The 19,145-nt window shown below is 43.3% G+C and overlaps 1 protein-coding gene across 1 annotated transcript in view; it reads left to right on the forward strand.

Moving 5' to 3' along the window:
- The window catches only part of DNAH9 (dynein axonemal heavy chain 9), a 264,791-nt gene that overhangs the window by 177,663 nt on the left and 67,983 nt on the right, over positions 1 to 19,145 (forward strand). Inside the window, exons 42-46 of the mRNA XM_056549442.1 lie at positions 7,975 to 8,136; positions 8,277 to 8,473; positions 10,690 to 10,852; positions 13,937 to 14,060; positions 16,263 to 16,405. Of these exons, the coding sequence (XP_056405417.1) occupies positions 7,975 to 8,136; positions 8,277 to 8,473; positions 10,690 to 10,852; positions 13,937 to 14,060; positions 16,263 to 16,405 (789 nt within the window). The remainder of the gene's footprint in view (positions 1 to 7,974; positions 8,137 to 8,276; positions 8,474 to 10,689; positions 10,853 to 13,936; positions 14,061 to 16,262; positions 16,406 to 19,145) is intronic.

The following is a 19,145-nucleotide window of genomic DNA, read 5'->3' on the forward strand; positions in this document are numbered from 1 at the left end:
AGGCAGCAATCTGTCAGCAATCACCTCCACAAACAACGGGCCATAAATCAACAACAGAACATCCCGGAGATGGGAAATCACATTCTGCTCCGGGAAATCCCTGATAATAAGGAAGGAGAGAAAGAGAGAGCGGCACCTGCATGTATGGGGGACTGGTGCCTTGTGCCTAGGACTGGAGGGACCAGAAACATGAGTCGTGTTCAGGGAGGGACATAACTGACTGACTGTATTTTCAGGATCAGTACAGGATAAGTAATGTAATGTATGTACACAGTGACCTCACCAGCAGAATAGTGAGTACAGCTCTGGGGTATAATATAGGATATAACTCAGGATCAGTACAGGATAAGTAATGTAATGTATGTACACAGTGATCTCACCAGCAGAATAGTGAGTACAGCTCTGGAGTATAATACAGGATATAACTCAGGATCAGTACAGTATAAGTAATGTAATGTATGTACACAGTGACCTCACCAGCAGAATAGTGAGTACAGCTCTGGGGTATAATACAGGATATAACTCAGGATCAGTACAGGATAAGTAATGTATATACAGTGATCTCACCAGCAGAATAGTGAGTACAGCTCTGGAGTATAATACAGGATATAACTCAGGATCAGTACAGGATAAGTAATGTAATGTATGTACACAGAGATCTCACCAGCTGAATAGTGAGTACAGCTCTGGAGTATAATACAGGATATAACTCAGGATCAGTACAGGATAAGTAATGTAATGTATATACAGTGATCTCACCAGCAGAATAGTGAGTACAGCTCTGGAGTATAATACAGGATATAACTCAGGATCAGTACAGGATAAGTAATGCATGTACACAGTGACCTCACCAGCAGAATAGTGAGTACAACTCGAGTATAATACAGGATATAACTCAAGATCAGTACAGGATAAGTAATGTAATGTATGTACACAGTGACCCCACCAGCAGAATAGTGAGTACAGCTCGAGTATAATACAGGATATAACTCAGGATCAGTACAGGATAAGTAATGTAATGTATGTACACAGTGACCTCACCAGCAGAATAGTGAGTACAGCTCTGGAGTATAATACAGGATATAACTCAGGATCAGTACAGGATAAGTGATGTAATGTATGTACACAGTGATCTCACCAGCAGAATAGTAAGTACAGATATGGCGTATAATACAGGATATAACTCATTGAGGAGGTCAGCGATGATCAACCTGTCAAAGGGTAAAGACCCGTCCCACATTGAGAATTGGCGTCCCATAGCACTTCTCAAGTCAGACAGAAAGATTCTGGCAAAAGTGCTTTTTAACCGGCTGGTGGAGTTTGCACCCCGGCTCCTTTCGGGGGCTCAGCATTGCTCTGTTCCGGGCCGCAGTACATTTAGTGCTGTGCTCAGTGTCCGAGAGGCTGTGGAGCAGGGTAGGGCTGGCCACTGGAAGGGGTACTTGCTGTCCTTGGATCAGGCAAAAGCATTTGATCGGGTTAACCATGAGTACCTCTGGTCTGTCCTTCTGAGATATGGCCTGCCAGGGGGGTTTGTTGATTGGCTTAAGACCTTGTATGCAGGGGCAGAGAGTTTCCCGCTTGTGAATGGTTGGATTGGTCGCTCCCTTGAGGTTGGGTCTGGTGTCCGTCAGGGTTGTCCTTTAAGCCCTTTGCTGTACGTGTTTGCAATTGATCCTTTCCTTAGGAGGATTGATTGTGGACCGTTGGTGGGGGTGAGAATGGACCTGGTGGTGCTGGATTCGGCTCTGAGAGCGGTAGCGTATGCTGATGATGTCACTTTGTTTGTCTCCTCACAAGAGGAGGTCAGATGGGTGATGTCAGAGGTGGACCGCTACTCGGAGGCATCCGGGTCCAGGATCAACCGGGATAAGTGCGAGAGTCTCTGGCTGGGAGGGGGAGATCCTAGTTTTGATCTCCCGGACGCCCTTCCAGGGCCCCAGGAATCTGCAAAAGTTCTCGGCATCGAATTTGGCCAAGGGGATTACCCCAAACAAAACTGGGACAGCAGGCTTAAGATCGCCGCTCAGAAGGTGGATCAGTGGAAGGGTTGGTCTTTGACCCTCCGGGAAAGGGTTAACCTGATCAAAACATTCCTGCTCCCTTTGTTGATATATCTGGGCAGTGTATGCATGTTGCCAGAACCTCTCTGGACCCGGGTCTACAGTGTGTTCTTCCAGATGTTATGGGGGAACAGACTGAACCTAGTGAAGAGGGAGGTTACTTACCGTACAAGGAGACTAGGGGGGTTGTGTATGGTCAACCCTGTGGTGTTCCTAGTGAATACCTTTCTTAAGACCAATATAGCAAACCTCTGGTCAGAGAGGGCTCCTCCGTGGGTATCCTCCTGTAGGGGATGGTTTCGGCCTTTCTTCCAGGAATGGGAGACAGGAGGGCAAGTGAAGGATCCTTCGCACACCACACGGGCATCTCACGGCTTACGCTACCCCGGTTCTGAAGGTTATTCGTTGGTGGGGTCTGGGGATGTGGGAGATTAGGACTCTGTCGAGGAAATTCCTTGACAAGAGGGTCCTGTCTTCTCATTTCCAGAGGCCATTGGCGCTCAAGGACTGCCCAAGTCGGGATCTAGAGGTGGGTTTAGAGCTTTTGAATTCTATCAGGATCCCCTTGAATTTTTGGGACTTGACTTGGCGCTGCTTCCATGGGAAACTGTGTGTGAGGGACAATCTGAAGTGCAGGAGCTCTGATGACCGGGGATGTCCCCGCGAAGAGTGTGGAGGCATGCTGGAAAGCATGGAGCATTTTCTGCTTCATTGTCCCTTTAACACAGAGGTTTACACCAGGGTGGGCGCTTCCATTGGTTGGCCTCGGCTGGCCAGTCTCTCCTATGCGGAATGGGCCTATGGGGCATTCAGAAACCTTGGAGGCTGGGACCGGTGCACTTTATTCCTAGTCAGCTCAGTGGTCAGGTATTACACGTGGAACGCACGGTGTTTAGTGTCGACGCAGCGTAAAATCCTCCCTGTGGATGTGGTGGTTAGGAACATTCTCGGTGACCTGGTGAAGGTGCGTTCTCTGGAGTACGAGAGGCTGGGTGCTGGCAGGGCCTCTCGTCTATGGAGGGGCTCTGCCTTTAAAGTGCCTTAGCCTGTTGTCTCCCCCTGGTGGTGGGCTGATGCTGGCACATTAGTCTTTTTGTTTTGAGCAGTCGGTTTATGGTAATATAGGGCTTGCAGGCACTGAACTTGAGCTTTAGGGGTTTGTTGTTTGGCTTATAGTGTTATATGTATTTGTTATTGTATTTATTGTTGTAGTCTATATGTATACTTGTGTATTGTGTATATTATTAGTCTGTGTATATTTTATGTAATGTATATATTGTATATATTGTGTGATGCCACCTGGGGTTTGGGTTTAGTTTAGGTTGGGTGGTGGGTTAAAAGGGGGGAGGGGGTTTGTATGGGACTTTTATATATACAGAAAATCCTGGACTGGTTCATGGACGTCTGGTAACATGTACTGGGGGCATGGGATGCGGGACCAGCTCAGGGCGCAAAAAAAAAAAAAGGGGGTGTTATTTTGTTTGTGTTGGTTTTTATTATTTTGTATATATTATTATTGTTGTTGTTGTTGTTATTCTTTTTGGTATATTACTGGTATTGGGTTTTTGGTATTGCAACTGGGCCAGGAAATTCACATTTAGTATTAGTGTATATTAGTGTATATAGTTTATTAGTATGGTATGGGTATTATGGGTATTATAGGAATATGTCTTTTGTAAATATTGTATATATTTGTTTGTGTGCCGGAATGAGTGTGGGGTGGACCGGTGTTGTATTTTATGCTATGGTGTTGGTTTTATGATCGTTATATTGATATGTTCTGTCGGATATGATATGTTTGTGTTTTGTAATTTTTTATTGTTATGTTTGAAATTTTAATAAAAGATCTACAGGATATAACTCAGGATCAGTACAGGATAAGTAATGTAATGTATGCACACAGTGACCTCACCAGCAGTATAGTGAGTACAGCTCTGGAGTATAATACAGGATATAACTCAGGATCAGTAGAGGATAAGTAATGTAATGTATGTACACAGTGACCTCACCAGCAGAATAGTGAGTACAGCTCTGGAGTATAATACAGGATATAACTCAGGATCAGTACAGGATAAGTAATGTAATGTATGTACACAGTGATCTCACCAGCAGAATAGTGAGTACAGCTCTGGAGTATAATACAGGATATAACCCAGGATCAGTACAGGATAAGTAATGTAATGTATGTACACAGTGACCTCACCAGCAGAATAGTGAGTACAGCTCTGGGGTATAATACAGGATATAACTCAGGATCAGTACAGGATAAGTAATGTAATGTATGTACACAGTGACCTCACCAGCAGAATAGTGAGTACAGCTCTGGAGTATAATACAGGATATAACTCAGGATCAGTACAGGATAAGTAATGTAATGTATGCACACAGTGACCTCACCAGCAGTATAGTGAGTACAGCTCTGGGGTATAATACAGGATATAACTCAGCATCAGTAGAGGATAAGTAATGTAATGTATGTACACAGTGACCTCACCAGCAGAATAGTGAGTACAGCTCTGGGGTATAATACAGGATATAACTCAGGATCAGTACAGGATAAGTAATGTAATGTATGTACACAGTGACCTCACCAGCAGAATAGTGAGTACAGCTCTGGGGTATAATACAGGATATAACTCAGGATCAGTACAGGATAAGTGATGTAATGTATGTACACAGTGATCTCACCAGCAGAATAGTAAGTACAGATCTGGAGTATAATACAGGATATAACTCAGGATCAGTACAGGATAAGTAATGTAATGTATGCACACAGTGACCTCACCAGCAGTATAGTGAGTACAGCTCTGGGGTATAATACAGGATATAACTCAGGATCAGTACAGGATAAGTAATGTAATGTATGTACACAGTGATCTCACCAGCAGAATAGTGAGTACAGCTCTGGGGTATAATACAGGATATAACTCAGGATCAGTACAGGATAAGTAATGTAATGTATGTACACAGTGACCTCACCAGCAGAATAGTGAGTACAGCTCTGGAGTATAATACAGGATATAACTCAGGATCAGTACAGGATAAGTGATGTAATGTATGTACACAGTGATCTCACCAGCAGAATAGTAAGTACAGATATGGCGTATAATACAGGATATAACTCAGTAATGTAATATATTTACATAGTTAATTGAATGTATGTAGGGTACTTCTACTTATCATTGCATAAAAAAAAAAAAAGACTTGAAATAAAAATTCTGGCTCATTGTATGATATGACGACCCCAGAGGCAGCAGAGTGGAGTCGCTTTTGTACATTGTTCTACCACTTCCTCCGTTCCTCGCTGTGATCATTTGCATATTATCCGCCTCCTCCGCCTGTCCCTTCTCTTCTCCGCTGATTATTACACTTTGCCGCTCGCTGTCACTCAGGATTACTTTGTAATAAAAACGTATCTAGCGATCTCCTGTTAGTCGAGGTCCCAGGCTCCTCTGGACGCGGCGCTCTTCTTTAATCAATTGAGGCTTTTCAAGCTACGGCGCAAGCAAAACTCCCAAACAGCGGCTGACAGATCTAAACATCTCGGTGACACCATGACAGCGCCTTTATATAGATATTACAGACTTGTTAACTTGTCAAGGAAACTTTCACATTTACCTTCTCTTGACCCAACGTGTCAGGAAGTAATAGGGTTATAACCTGGGAATGTCACGTTTTACCTACACAATAAAAACAAAAGCTTTATTTTTGAGAAGCACTTTATGTGGTCTTAAGGAGTGTTTTTGTTTTTCTTTTCACCGCCCCTGTTAAGTTGAATAGTGTATTTGAGATGAGTTGTCCACAAGGGAGAGTTGAGGGCCCCTAATCTTCTCGGAGCATCTCCCTTACGAACAAATTATTTGTACATACTTGGCCATGGCCTGTTCCTCCTATAAGTGATGGCTCTGGTCAGGAACTGTGTGTATCCATTGTTAGCCACTTTATACAAGTTTATTGGGGAATAGGAAATTGCTGCACACTAAGGAGGAGATTTATCATTGCTTTTAGAGCATTTCTTTTGTCTATGTTCAGGCACAGTTCAGGCGCAAGCAGCATATTTTGAGACTTTTATGCGCCTTTTGATTTAGACAGTTTCACTCTTTTTGCCTACCCGTAGAACTTTTTCTTTTTGACCATGTAGTGATCATGTATTTATCATTTGCCACTTTTGTCAAAAGTCGCTATTTTGTGTGCAAAGGTACTTTTTTAGGCGCAAAGCTACACCACCTACCAGTAGGCGTGAGAATCACATCTACCTTCCACAATTTAACCCTTAACCTCTTGTGGACGACAGTGTCCCACTCCCCTTATATGACACGCATTCAGTAGCTGAGCGTGGGTCATAGCTGGGTGGTCCTAGTGACTATCTGCCACCAGGACCTATCTCTAATGCCAGACATCACCAATCACAATGATGCCCGGCTTTCACCCCTTAGACACCGCAATCAGATTTGATTCTAGCGTCTAAAATGCAAGTAAAAATGTCCCGGCAGCTCTGTGAAAGTAAGTAAAAACACCGAACCTGCCAAATTCAGGACCCGGGAAAGTGTCTACTTCCCTCCCTCACAAGCGTCTAGAAAAAGTGTATGTGGTAGAGCTTTTCCCACCACAGCAGAGCTGTGCAAAATTCATCATCCTGCTGCACCTTCTTAATAAATAAGATGCGCGCTAGTCAATCCCACCTCCCAAATAAATGTGGAAAAATAGCTCTACCGTAGACATTCTGTGATAAATCTGGGCCTAAATCTCCTTTTTGACATTCATGGCACAGGCCACACGTGTGTGCCCCGGAAACTGCACACCAATTCTCATAATCACAAGTACAAGCCTTAACAGATAACTCTGGACTTTTTTCCCCCATCACTAGTCCTACAGTGCCATCTGTTTTATTCCAGCACAGCTTAATCCATGTTTCATTACTTAACTGGATCATAGATTCTCCAGTCTGACCCACAGAAAATCAGGATTTAATATGTTAGAGGTTGTGGTCAGTCCTGGGTCAGTTAAATTCTTGTAAACAACAGGATGACATCATCACCTATCATACCTCCTGCGAGTCCCAAGCCCCTCCCAACTCTATCTGTATACTGCTGCTCTTTCTATGTGATCAACATACATAGTAGTTGTACACTTTCCCTCCAGCTCTTTCTGTATACTGCTTCTATCTCTTGGGATCAGGATATATAGTAGTTATACACCTCTCCTCCAGCTCTACATATATACTGCTGCTGCTATCCCTATGGGATCAGGATATTTGGTAGTTATACACCTCCCTTCGGCTTCACACATTGCTGTTTTTTTTTTTTTATAAGGACATTTTTTTGGTAAAATGGCACTATTTCACTCCGACTGAACCTATTAAATATTGCATGGTTTTAACAGCAATTATTAAAAATCATGTCCAAAACAAGTTCAAAAGCCACAAGAATGCAGTAAAAACACAACAGCCTAAAGACTTCAAATCTTCATAAAACATCTCTTCTCCCCCTGGAAATGTTTTCCCCTTCAAATAAGAAAAGACATCAAAACTGCACATAATGTAAACTGACCCCCAACCCCCTTATGAGTACAGTCAGTTCACCTGGGTGATCTCCAGCACCAGCAGCCTAATCACCAGGTGCAGTTCAGACTCCACCGACTTTCTCTGCAAAGCCAGAAGATTCATGGGAAATGTAAGCAGCATTAGGAAATCATTTCAGTTATTCAAAGTGCAATAAATATGGCTGAACAACCCCTGCCTACTACACCAACTAAAACAGGTAAGCACACAAGAACATCTACATTATTCTTTAATAATAACTTATGCTGCACTAAATAAGCAAAATAACACAAACACTACTTGGTTGTCCCTGGTTTAGTATGGCAGATTCCTTCCAGATTTGTGATCCTACATTGTGATCTTTGGTTTCAGGGCATCTTGTTCTCCACCCCGGACTGTCTGAAAACGCCTCAGGACTTAGTGAAGCTTTATCTGCACGAGTCAAACCGCGTCTATCGTGACAAAATGGTGGAAGAGAAAGACTTTGACACATTCGACAAGATACAGACAGACATGGTGAAGAAGTTCTATGACGTAAGTATAAAAGACATCTCTTATAAAAATTAAAGAAGCAATCTGATTGGTTTCTATGGGCAACTGGGCAACTTTTCCTCCACACAGATTTTGATAGTGTATTAGAAAATTATTTAGTTCATTTGGTTTGTGTCCCATAGGACATCGACGAGACGCTGGAACAAGTGAAGTCTATGAACATGTTTTGCCATTTCGCCAACGGTGTTGGAGAGCCAAAGTACATGCCAGTCCAGTCTTGGCAGTCGCTGAACAAAATCCTTGTGGACGCCCTGGACAACCACAACGAGGTCAACGCAGCGATGAACCTGGTGCTGTTTGAGGATGCCATGAGCCACATGTAAGAATAAAGCATTATTGTTCTTACTTACCCTGTTAGGTGTGGTATAATGATGATCTTCCCTTTTGATGAAAACAGTAAAATTGCTGTTGGTCAATTACATTATTTAGCCAGGAAATTAATTGTGCAGGATTGGAAGAGCGCCAATTCACCATCAAAAAACTATTAATTATTAAAACAAATATATTAGTAAGCTGGGATAAGTATCATACGTTACAATAGATAAGGTAAACCTGGCTGAATAGATCTGATTTATAAATTTAAAGGCCCTATATGGTAATATAAGTAACACTTAATATATAGGCTGGAGCACAATAGGAGCGGGTGGGAGGTAACGATAAAAACATAAAAATTTAGAAATGATGAATTGAGTATTGCAGTGAAATGACATAAATGTTTGAATGCTTGATTAATAAATATTCAAAAAAATACTTGTTTAATAAAGAAATATTTAAAAAAATATTTGTTTAATAAATAAATATTCTAAAAATAGTGTTTAATAAAGAAATATTCTAAAAAAAACTTGTTTAATAAAGAAGCATTCTAAAAAAAATACTTGTTTAATAAATAAATATTCTAAAAAATACCTGTTTAATAAATATTCTTAAAAAAAAATACTTGTTTAGATAAATAAATATTCTAAAAAAATATGTGTTTAAAGAATAAAATATTCTAAAAAAATACTTGTTTAATAAATATATATTCTAAAAAATACCTGTTTAGAGTAGGGTCACACGTAACAGATCCACAGCGTATTTTACGCTGCAGATCCGCCGGTGACCTACCGATTTTTTGCCTCCAGCGGTTGCCACCCCAGTTCCCCCGCCTCGCTCCGTCTCTGGCCTGCTCGCAGCTGTAATCAGCCTCTACGAGCAGCCACACAGGGGGCCTGTGAGTTGGCGAGTGCACTCGAACATCGCAGTGCAGTGTACTCAGACATCGCGGCTGCTCCACGATGTCTGAGTTGAGGCTATGTGCAGTGTACATGTCATTACAAAGTAATGTGCAGTGTACTCAGTTAGACATAGCAGCTGCTCCGCGATGTCAGAGTGCACTCACCGACTCGCAGGCCCTCTGTGTGGCTGCTTGTAGCGGTGGATTGCAGCTGCGAGCAGGCCAGGGGCAGAGCAAGGCGGGGGAACTGGGCTGGCAACAGCTGGAGCCACAAAATGGGTCAGGTAACCGGCGGATCTGCAGCGTAAAATACGCTGGGTATCCGTTACGTGTGACCCTACCCTTAGGGTGCGTTCACACTTGAAGTCAATGGGCAGCAAAATCAGTAGCAGGAAATCTGTAGTAAAAATATGCATGTGTGAACACACCTTTAATAAATAAATAAATATAAAAAAAAAAAAAAAACTCAGAACAGCAATATAGTAAAACAATGATCCAGGCATGGTGGGAGTTGTAGTTTTGCAACATCTGGAGGTCCACAGTTTGGAGACCACTTTGTTAAGTCATTAAAGCGGAAGTGTCAGTGTGATAGAGATGCCACCTTCCGATCTGTCTGTTCACTAAACTAAATAGACACAGGGTCAAAGTGCAGAGTCATCAGGTTAGGACGCAAAACAGAAAAAAGCTACTCAGTAATTTCCCTGGAGGATGTTGTGTCCTGTCTGGATCCAAGACACCTCAACATATCAACTACTGCAACATGATTTTGGGGCCAGAGTTTGATAGATAACCTCCTTACAGCTCACAACTTCTTCATCATTCCCTGTAGTGCTCCATAGACCAGATGTAGACACCTCAGTAATGTTTCAAGTATTCTTCACCCAACTATTATTTATTTCTGGGTGACAACCAACATGGAGCCATTACTGCAGAGGTTGTCAATCACATGCACATCGCGGCATATATGCTGTTCGGACATCTTAGAAAGCTTGATGCATTACCTATCAGAACCATGAATACAATTCTTACCCAGCTTTTACAGACAGAGATATGGGAGTTTGTAGATTTTAGGAAGGTGTTGTATACAGACTATTTTATAATACTAGTATAATACTAGATTATTTGTCTATTCTAGTGTTGTGGGGTTACAGGTCTCAGCATGCCTTGCCATCTGGCAGCCAGTGGTTGCTTTTGGTGGCTGTAAATGTCATGCTATTTAATGGCTGCATGTCACGCCGCCAGTGAATTGTAAATGTTCTTCTTCTTGTCGACTTGTGTTCAGTGAAGTGTTTTATCATTTTCTTTGTTCTTCACCGATATAGTTGCAGAATCAACCGCATTCTGGAGTCCCCAAGGGGAAACGCTCTGCTGGTCGGTGTCGGGGGGAGCGGGAAGCAAAGTTTGACAAGACTGGCAGCTTATATTAGCTCCTTGGAGGTCTTCCAGATCACTTTAAGGAAAGGCTACGGCATCTCGGATCTCAAGGTACAGTGTTCGAGGGGATAAGAGGGTGGCTGTTCCCATCCTGACCAGCAACTTTAGTAATGGCAATATGTAGATAAGAGGTGGAAGAAATATTAGCTGAATATGGGATCGTAATATAATACAATACCGTAATTTAGAGCTTGTGATATCCCTCCCCCCTCCCATCCAGCCTGTAAAAATTGATGATCTCTCCTTGGGATATTCCATCAATATTAGATCGACAAAGGTGTCGGGAGTTGGACCCCAGCTGATCAGCTTTTCTCAGTTACTTCAGGGACACAGCAGCCATGGGTATATGCTGCTGACACTAGGAGGCTGACCCTAGGCAACAAAGAAAAGGTTGGCTCCCCCTCAGCAGAATATACCCACACACCGGCTGTGACCTCTTCAATGTTCTCGCTGGCTTGATAAAGTGAACCGGACAACACTGCAGTATATTGGAACACCACAACGAATAATACAACTATTACAAATATGAGCTCGGGGAGTGGGCTGCCTTAATTCATATAACATAGAGAATGGTGCGAGACGCTTCACTTTCACATATAGGAAGGATACGTAACAATCTGAGCATCATCGCCAGCTCAGCATCATCCAATGAAGAGAGTCTCCGACAGCATCATCCAATAAGGAGAGTCTCCAAAAGCATCATTCAATGAGGAGGAGAGTCTCTGACAGCATCATCCAATAAGGAGGAGAGTCTCCTACATCATCATCCAATGAGGAGAGTTTCCAACAGCATCGTCCAATGAGAAGAGTCTCCGACAGCATCATCCAATGAGAAGAGTCTCCAACAGCATCGTCCAATAAGGAGAGTCTCCAACTGCATCATCCAATGAGAAGAGAAGAGTCTCTGACAGCATCATCCAATGAGAAGAGTCTCCAACAGCATCATCCAATGAGAAAAGTCTCCAACAGCATCGTCCAATAAGAAGAGTTTCCGACAGCATCATCCAATGAGGAGAGTTTCTGACAGCATCGTCCAATGAGAAGAGTCGCCAACAGCATCGTTCAATGAGGAGAGTCCCCAACAGGATAATCCAATGAGGAGGGTCTCCGACAGCATCATCCAATAAGAAGAGTCTCCAACAGCATCGTCCAATGAGAAGAGTCTCCAGCAGCATCGTGCAATGAGGAGAGTCTCCAACAGCATCATCCAATGAGAAGAGTCACCAACAGCATCATCCAATGAGAAGAGTCACCAACAGCATCATCCAATGAGAAGAGTCTCCAACAGCATCGTCCAATGAGGAGAGTTTACAACAGCATCATCCAATAAGAAGAGTCTCCAACAGCATCATCCAATGAGAAGAGTCGCCAACAGCATCGTTCAATGAGGAGAGTCCCCAACATCATCATCCAATGAGGAGAGTCCCCAACATCATCATCCAATGAGGAGAGTCTCCAACAACATCATCCAATGAGGAGAGTCTCCAACATCATCATTCAATGAGAAGAGTCTCCAACAGCATCATCCAATGAGGAGAGTCTCCAACAACATCATCCAATGAGGAGAGTCTCCAACATCATCATTCAATGAGAAGAGTCTCCAACAGCATCATCCAATGAGGAGAGTCTCCAACAGCATCATCCAATGAGGAGAGTCTCCAACAGCATCGTCCAATGAGAAGAGTCTCCAACATCATCAACCAATGAGAAGAGTCGCCAACATCATCATCCAATGAGGAGAGTCTCCAACAGCATCATCCAATGAGAAGAGTCGCCAACATCATCATCCAATGACAAGAGTCGCCAACATCATCATCCAATGAGGAGAGTCCCCGACAGCATCATCCAATGAGAAGAGTCTCCAACAGCATCGTCCAATGAGGAGAGTCTCCAACAGCATCGTCCAATGAGGAGAGTCTCCAACAGCATCATCCAATGAGAAGAGTCTCCAACAGCATCATCCAATGAGAAGAGTCTCCGACAGTATCATCCAATGAGAAGAGTCTCCAACAGCATCATCCAATGAGGAGAGTCTTCGACAGTATCATCCAATGAGAAGAGTCTCCAACAGCATCGTCCAATAAGAAGAGTCACCAACAGCATCATCCAATGAGGAGAGTCTCCAACAGCATCGTCCAATGAGGAGAGTCTCCAACAGGATCATCCAGTGAGGATAGTCTCCAACAGGATCATCCAGTGTTAGCTGGTGCTGACACAGGATGTGTCTGTCTCCTCATTGGATGACGCTGATCTGGCAGCAATGCTCAGCTTGTTACAAGTCCTTCCTAAATGTTAGGTGGCCCTGTCTTGTGGTAAGGCCATCCTCCAGGAGAAGTAGTGTCCTTCACCCATCAGGTGGCTCTCAGAGGGGAGGGGGTTGATTGAAGTTAGTGTTACCCATCAAAGATGATAAAAAAAGATAATCCTGTCCCCAGCCACCACCCCTGATAAAGTGCCACTTTAGGACTGGGCCTGGGCCTTGTCGACCTATTTAAAAATGCAGGGCTGGTGGAGGGTTTGTTATGTTTATTGTATCCTGTCCAGACAAGCCTTGGTTAGCCAAATGCCCAATACTTCATTCTGATACTTGTAACTGGACTAGTACATTGTAACAAACCACCAAGACAGAAAATGTGTACTCCACAATACAGGTGAATGGCATCGAGGCATGTCTCCTGCTTGCAGTCATCACTATTAACCTTTTGCATTTTTTTTTTGCTGAAATAAATTATTCTCTTTGATCAGGTCTGTGGTTACCATTAGAGCGGCTCCTCTTCTCTCCTGGCACAATAATTAGAGAATATCCTGAATAGGAGAGAATATTCTGCATGGATTCCCCATTACAAGAGAGTTATCACAAACTTGACAGAAATCCTGCTCTGTGCATTACTATTCAGCTCCCTACCCACACACTACGCTGGGTGCTGTCACCAAGAGGGAGGCAGCGCGCCAGCTGTACTGTGTGGGGGAGATACACCTCCTGATCTCGCCTCTGTGACCAGGTCTATACAGAATAGTGGCACCTATAGCCCATTATATACCAATGTCCTGCCAGGTCGCTGTTAGTGAGTGGGCATAGAGCAGAATGAGATAAGGAGGATACATAATCTCTCCTGTGTTTTCTTGTGCCTGCAGGCTGACCTTGCAAACCAGTATATTAAAGCTGGAGTGAAGAATGTGGGGACAGTTTTCCTGATGACTGACGCTCAAGTTTCTGATGAGAAGTTCCTTGTACTAGTCAATGACTTGCTGGCATCTGGTAAGTATATCTTATGTGATTCCAAAGCTGGCCATTCATGTAAGATGGTTGTCAGCTATACAAGCTCATTCTCTCCTGATTCTTCAGGCCCCCCCCATGCGTATACAGTGGTCCCTCAAGTTACAATATTAATTGGTTCCAGGACGGCCATTGTATGTTGAAACCATTGTATGTTGAGACCATAACTCTATGGAAACCTGGTAATTGGTTCTGAAGCCACCAAAATGTCATTCAAAAATAGGAAAAAGTGAGGATTAAAGAAAAATAAGTAGATAACTAATATAGATAAAGCAAATCCTTCCATATAAAAGTAAGAAAGATCTGCAGGGAGCTGTAAATCACTGTCTATGTCAGTGTTTCCCAAGCAGGGAGCCTCCAGCTGTTGCAAAACTACAACTCCCAGCATGCCCGGACCGCCAAAGGCTGTCCGGGCATGCTGGGAGTTGTAGTTTTGCAACAGCTGGGGGTACCCTGCTTGGGAAACTCTGGTCTATGTAGAGGACAGGAGTTTCTTCGGGGTCCTGTACAGTACTCAAAGTGTCCCAAAAAGTAACATTGAGTCGCCCTCACCTGGTGTCCAAAGGAGCAGGTAACCCTGGAACAGGTTAAGTGTACAGAACATGTAATACCTCCCTGTACTGTAGGGGGCGTTACCAGACAGGAATTCAGTGCATACACTTCAGTAATACAGGTAAAGAGTACAGAACATGTAATACCTCCCTGTACTGTAGGGGGAGCTACCAGACACCAGTCAGTGCATACACTTCAGTAATACAGGTAAAGAGTACAGAACATGTAATACCTCCCTGTACTGTAGGGGACGCTACCAGACACCAGTCAGTGCATACACTTCAGTAATACAGGTAAAGAGTACAGAACATGTAATACCTCCCTGTACTGTAGGGGACGCTACCAGACACCAGTCAGTGCATACACTTCAGTGATACAGGTAAAGAGTACAGAACATGTAATACCTCCCTGTAATGTAGGGGGCGCTACCAGACACCAGTCAGTGCATACACTTCAGTAATACAGGTAAAGAGTACAGAACATGTAATACCTCCCTGTACTGTAGGGGGCGCTACCAGACACCAGTCAGTGCATACACTTCAGTAATACAGGTAAAGAGTACAGAACATGTAATACCTCCCTGTACTGTAGGGGGCGCTACCAGACACCAGTCAGTGCATACACTTCAGTAATACAGGGGTTTTACCAGTGAATGCCCATTCTGATTGGTCGGTTCTTCCGGCCATTGACACGTTTCACAGATCTGTACTGTCTGTACATTGTATGTTGAGTCTGGTTTCAACTTACAATGGTCCAGAATAGACCATTGTATGTTGAAACTATTGTATGCCGAAGCCATTGTAAGTTGAGAGATCACTGTACATGCTCAGCTCAGCTGAGTGTGCTTGTGCTCTCACCATTGTCTGTTGGTGGCTTATCTTCCCAAGAACAAAAGACTGTGCAGAATACAGAAAGTCTCCCGCTCTCACCGCATCAGCAGATCTCTCACGGCTCGACCTTGGAAGCTTCCATGGACGCTCTGAGCGCCCCACGCCAGCCCTGTCGTCCCATCCATGGAATGTTCCGAGGTCGAGCCGTGAGAGATCTGCTGATGCGGTGAGTGCGGGAGACTTTAGCGAGGAGTAGTTCAGCCCCTAGAACTTCAGGGGATTGGAAACACCTCTTTGACACTTTGCACCAGAAAATAAAAATATATTTTTCTATCTTATGGAAGCACAGACAGATATATGAATTACACCAAGAGTCTGTTTGTCAGACATTCCCTTTAGGGTGCTCTTACACTGTGCTGTTTTGTTGCAGTTTCGAAACCAAAGCCGAGTGAATTAGATAATATAAACAACAAACACTTCCTCTTCTTCTTTCTCCTGTCGATTTTGTAACGTTTCAAGTGAATTGTGTTTTGTAAATCGTTGTAAAGTATTGTTTGAGCTGAAGTATATAATGAAAATCTGCATGCAGTACTGCACTGTATAAATAGTAACGTTACACACAGGGAAACACAATGGAGAGGATTCATCAAGACCAATAAGATTATTTTATTTTTCATAGGCCTTTTAAAAAATGGTCTCTGATTGGTTGCTATGGGCAACAGGTCGACCTTTCGATTTTGGATGATTCTCCCCCAATCACGCAGCTCTTTTTATGCATATCATTTTCTTCTTTCCTTGTAAGGTGAGATCCCGGACCTATTCCCAGATGATGAGGTGGAAAATATTATTGGAAGCGTCAGGAATGAAGTGAAGAGCCAAGGTCTGATGGACACAAGAGAAAACTGCTGGAAATTTTTCATTGACAGAGTCAGGAGACAACTGAAAGTGAGTCTTCAAGGCTTCTTATTCTCCATGGAAGGAGTAAGGACATAAACGCACATTTCAGAAGAGTGAAAAGTCACAGACTGAGAGATATATAGTGGATAGAGTAGGGTCCTAGGGTCCCCAATCTCATTCATTTGAATCAGTCGACCAGAGTCACTATGTGACTCCGGTCGGCTCATTCAAATGAATGAGACAGGGGCCGGCTGGGATACGGGAGCACCCGGTTTTCCCCATGTCCCAGCCGGATCCGGTCCGGAGTATCAGTAGAGGACTATGCTGAGAGACTGAGAGATACCTAGTAGATTGTGCAGGGTTTCCTGCTATAAAGAGCCAAGAACGTTTCACCTGAGCCCGTGAGGAGGAGAAGGAGAATAAACAGACTGGAGATTATGGGGGAGATTGATCAAAACCTCTGCAGAGGAAAAGTTGCTGTGTTACCCACAGCAACCAATCAGATTTGTTCTTTCATTTTGTCAAGGCCTTGGTAAAAATGAAAGAAGTGATCTGATTGGTTGCTATGGGCAACTGGACAACTTTTCCTCTGCACATTTCCCCCTATATATGTACATAAGTAAAACATCTTTAGTCTGATGCAGCAATTGCCGAATCCCAGGCCCTCATCTTATTTACCCAGGCCTCTCTCTGCCCTGATGGCGGCCCTATTCAGATATGTAATCAGGACCAACTTTGCACCAGTCACGTATAGATTGTTTAGGATTCTTCCCTCTACAGAAAGGATCTAAGCAGATGTAGCCGTCCGCTCCTCACACTGAGAAGCAGCATTACTGGAATGTCTGGCGGCCTCGCTTTTCTTTGCGCACTCAGTGTATAATGGAGAAGGGAGGGGGCGACAGATGGTGGCGGCAACGTGAAAATGCCTGATATATAAAAAAAAACAAAAAACTGCTGTCGAAATGTGATTACCAAATCAATACGTTTTCTGAAGACGCATCTGAAACATGATTACACAACCAGAATCCCTAAGAAAAGACCGAAACAATGATTAGCCCATTCAGACGCTACAGACGGCCATTATTCCTGCAGAAGGGATTCCGGTGCTTCCGATCGCAGAAATGTTTGTATTTAAAGAATATCCTTAAATATTACAAATCTGAAAAGCTGCTTAGAGCGGGGAACCCCGAGTCACAGATGATAAAGATGAACTTTTCAACCAGCTATCCAGGGGCAGCCCCCACAGATGCAGCCGATCTTACTGATGATAATCATAGGGTTTATTTAAAAAATATTTATCCTTCTATTTAAATTCTTTTTTTAACCTTCCCACAGTTTTATTCCATTTCTTTTGTAAATCTGCAATCCAGCTCCTGCTCCATGAATAGAAAATCAGGACTTGAGAATATAGTGACACAGAGATAGAGGGGGAGGAGGGAGGCGGCAGAAGTATAACTGCATAGGCTTATCGTATAGGAACTGTACCCATCAGTTCTAAAACTTCTTACATTTCACCTTAGAAATATACGAAGTACGCTACAGCGCTCTTAGCGATCTGCAGTGCGCTTCTCCAAGCTTGTTCTAACTATCGGGAGTCTGAGCACCCGGAGAGGCCACGACCATCAAAACTTTTTACATGTCAAGTTTTTATAAATAAGTACACTTTAACATTCAAGGTGTTGGTGTCATCTCCTGTAGGCATTTGAATTTTAAATACATAACAAGAAAATAAGAAAAGAAGCCGTCACTGTAGCTATATATGCAATGTCTAAATGGTAAACACTGGAAATTGTATAGAGGGTGCTGCTGAGGGTCTGAATCTGGGTATAAGGGGTGGTGCTCATTTGAGTTAAAGGGGTCAAAACTTTTTTTTTATATATCAACTGGCTGCGGAATGTTAAACGGATTTGTAAATTACTTCTATAAAAAAATCTTAATCCTTCCAATAGTTATTAGCTTCTGAAGTTGAGTTGTTGTTTTCTGTCTAACTGCTCTCTGATGACTCACGTCCTGGGAGCTGTGCAGTTCCTATTGGGATATTCTCCCATCATGCACAGCTCCCGGGACGTGACATCATCATTGAGCAGTTAGACAGAAAACTTCAGAAGCTAATAACTATTGGAAGGATTAAGATTTTTTAATAGAAGTAATTTACAAATCTGTTTAACTTTCCGGAGTCAGTTGATATATATATATATATATATATATATATATATATATATATATAAAAAAGTTTTTGCCTGGAATACCCCTTTAAACAAAGTCCATGGATATATGAAATAACAAGAGAAACGGAGCACTCACCCAGACTGCAGCAACTTCGGACCCATGCGATTGTCCACTTCGGACCGATGCGAGGAGGCGGTAGATTGGAACTGGGGGAGTTCAGACGCCGTCCGGCGTCTGAAGGACGGGATAGATGGAGGGGAAAGGAGGTCGAGATAGGAGGACGGGAAAGGAGGTCGAGATAGGAGGACGGGATAGATGGACGGGATAGGAGGACGGGAAAGGAGGTCGAGATAGGAGGACGGGAAAGGAGGTCGAGATAGGAGGATGGGAAAGGAGGACAAGATAGGAGGACGGGAAAGAAGGATGGGGAAGGAGGTCGAGATATGAGGACGGGATAGGAGGTCGGGATATGACAACAATAAATGAGGACGGGATATGAAGTCAAAAGCTTCCTCCTTTGTTTATTTTCCTCCCCAACAAGGATTAGAAAGGAAAAACCGGGCAACGCCGAGTACTCAGCTAGTTTTATACTATTTTACTGATGTCTCTCATTCCTCCT

Source organism: Hyla sarda, chromosome 13 (assembly GCF_029499605.1).
Source record: "Hyla sarda isolate aHylSar1 chromosome 13, aHylSar1.hap1, whole genome shotgun sequence".
Classification (NCBI taxonomy): domain Eukaryota; kingdom Metazoa; phylum Chordata; class Amphibia; order Anura; family Hylidae; genus Hyla; species Hyla sarda.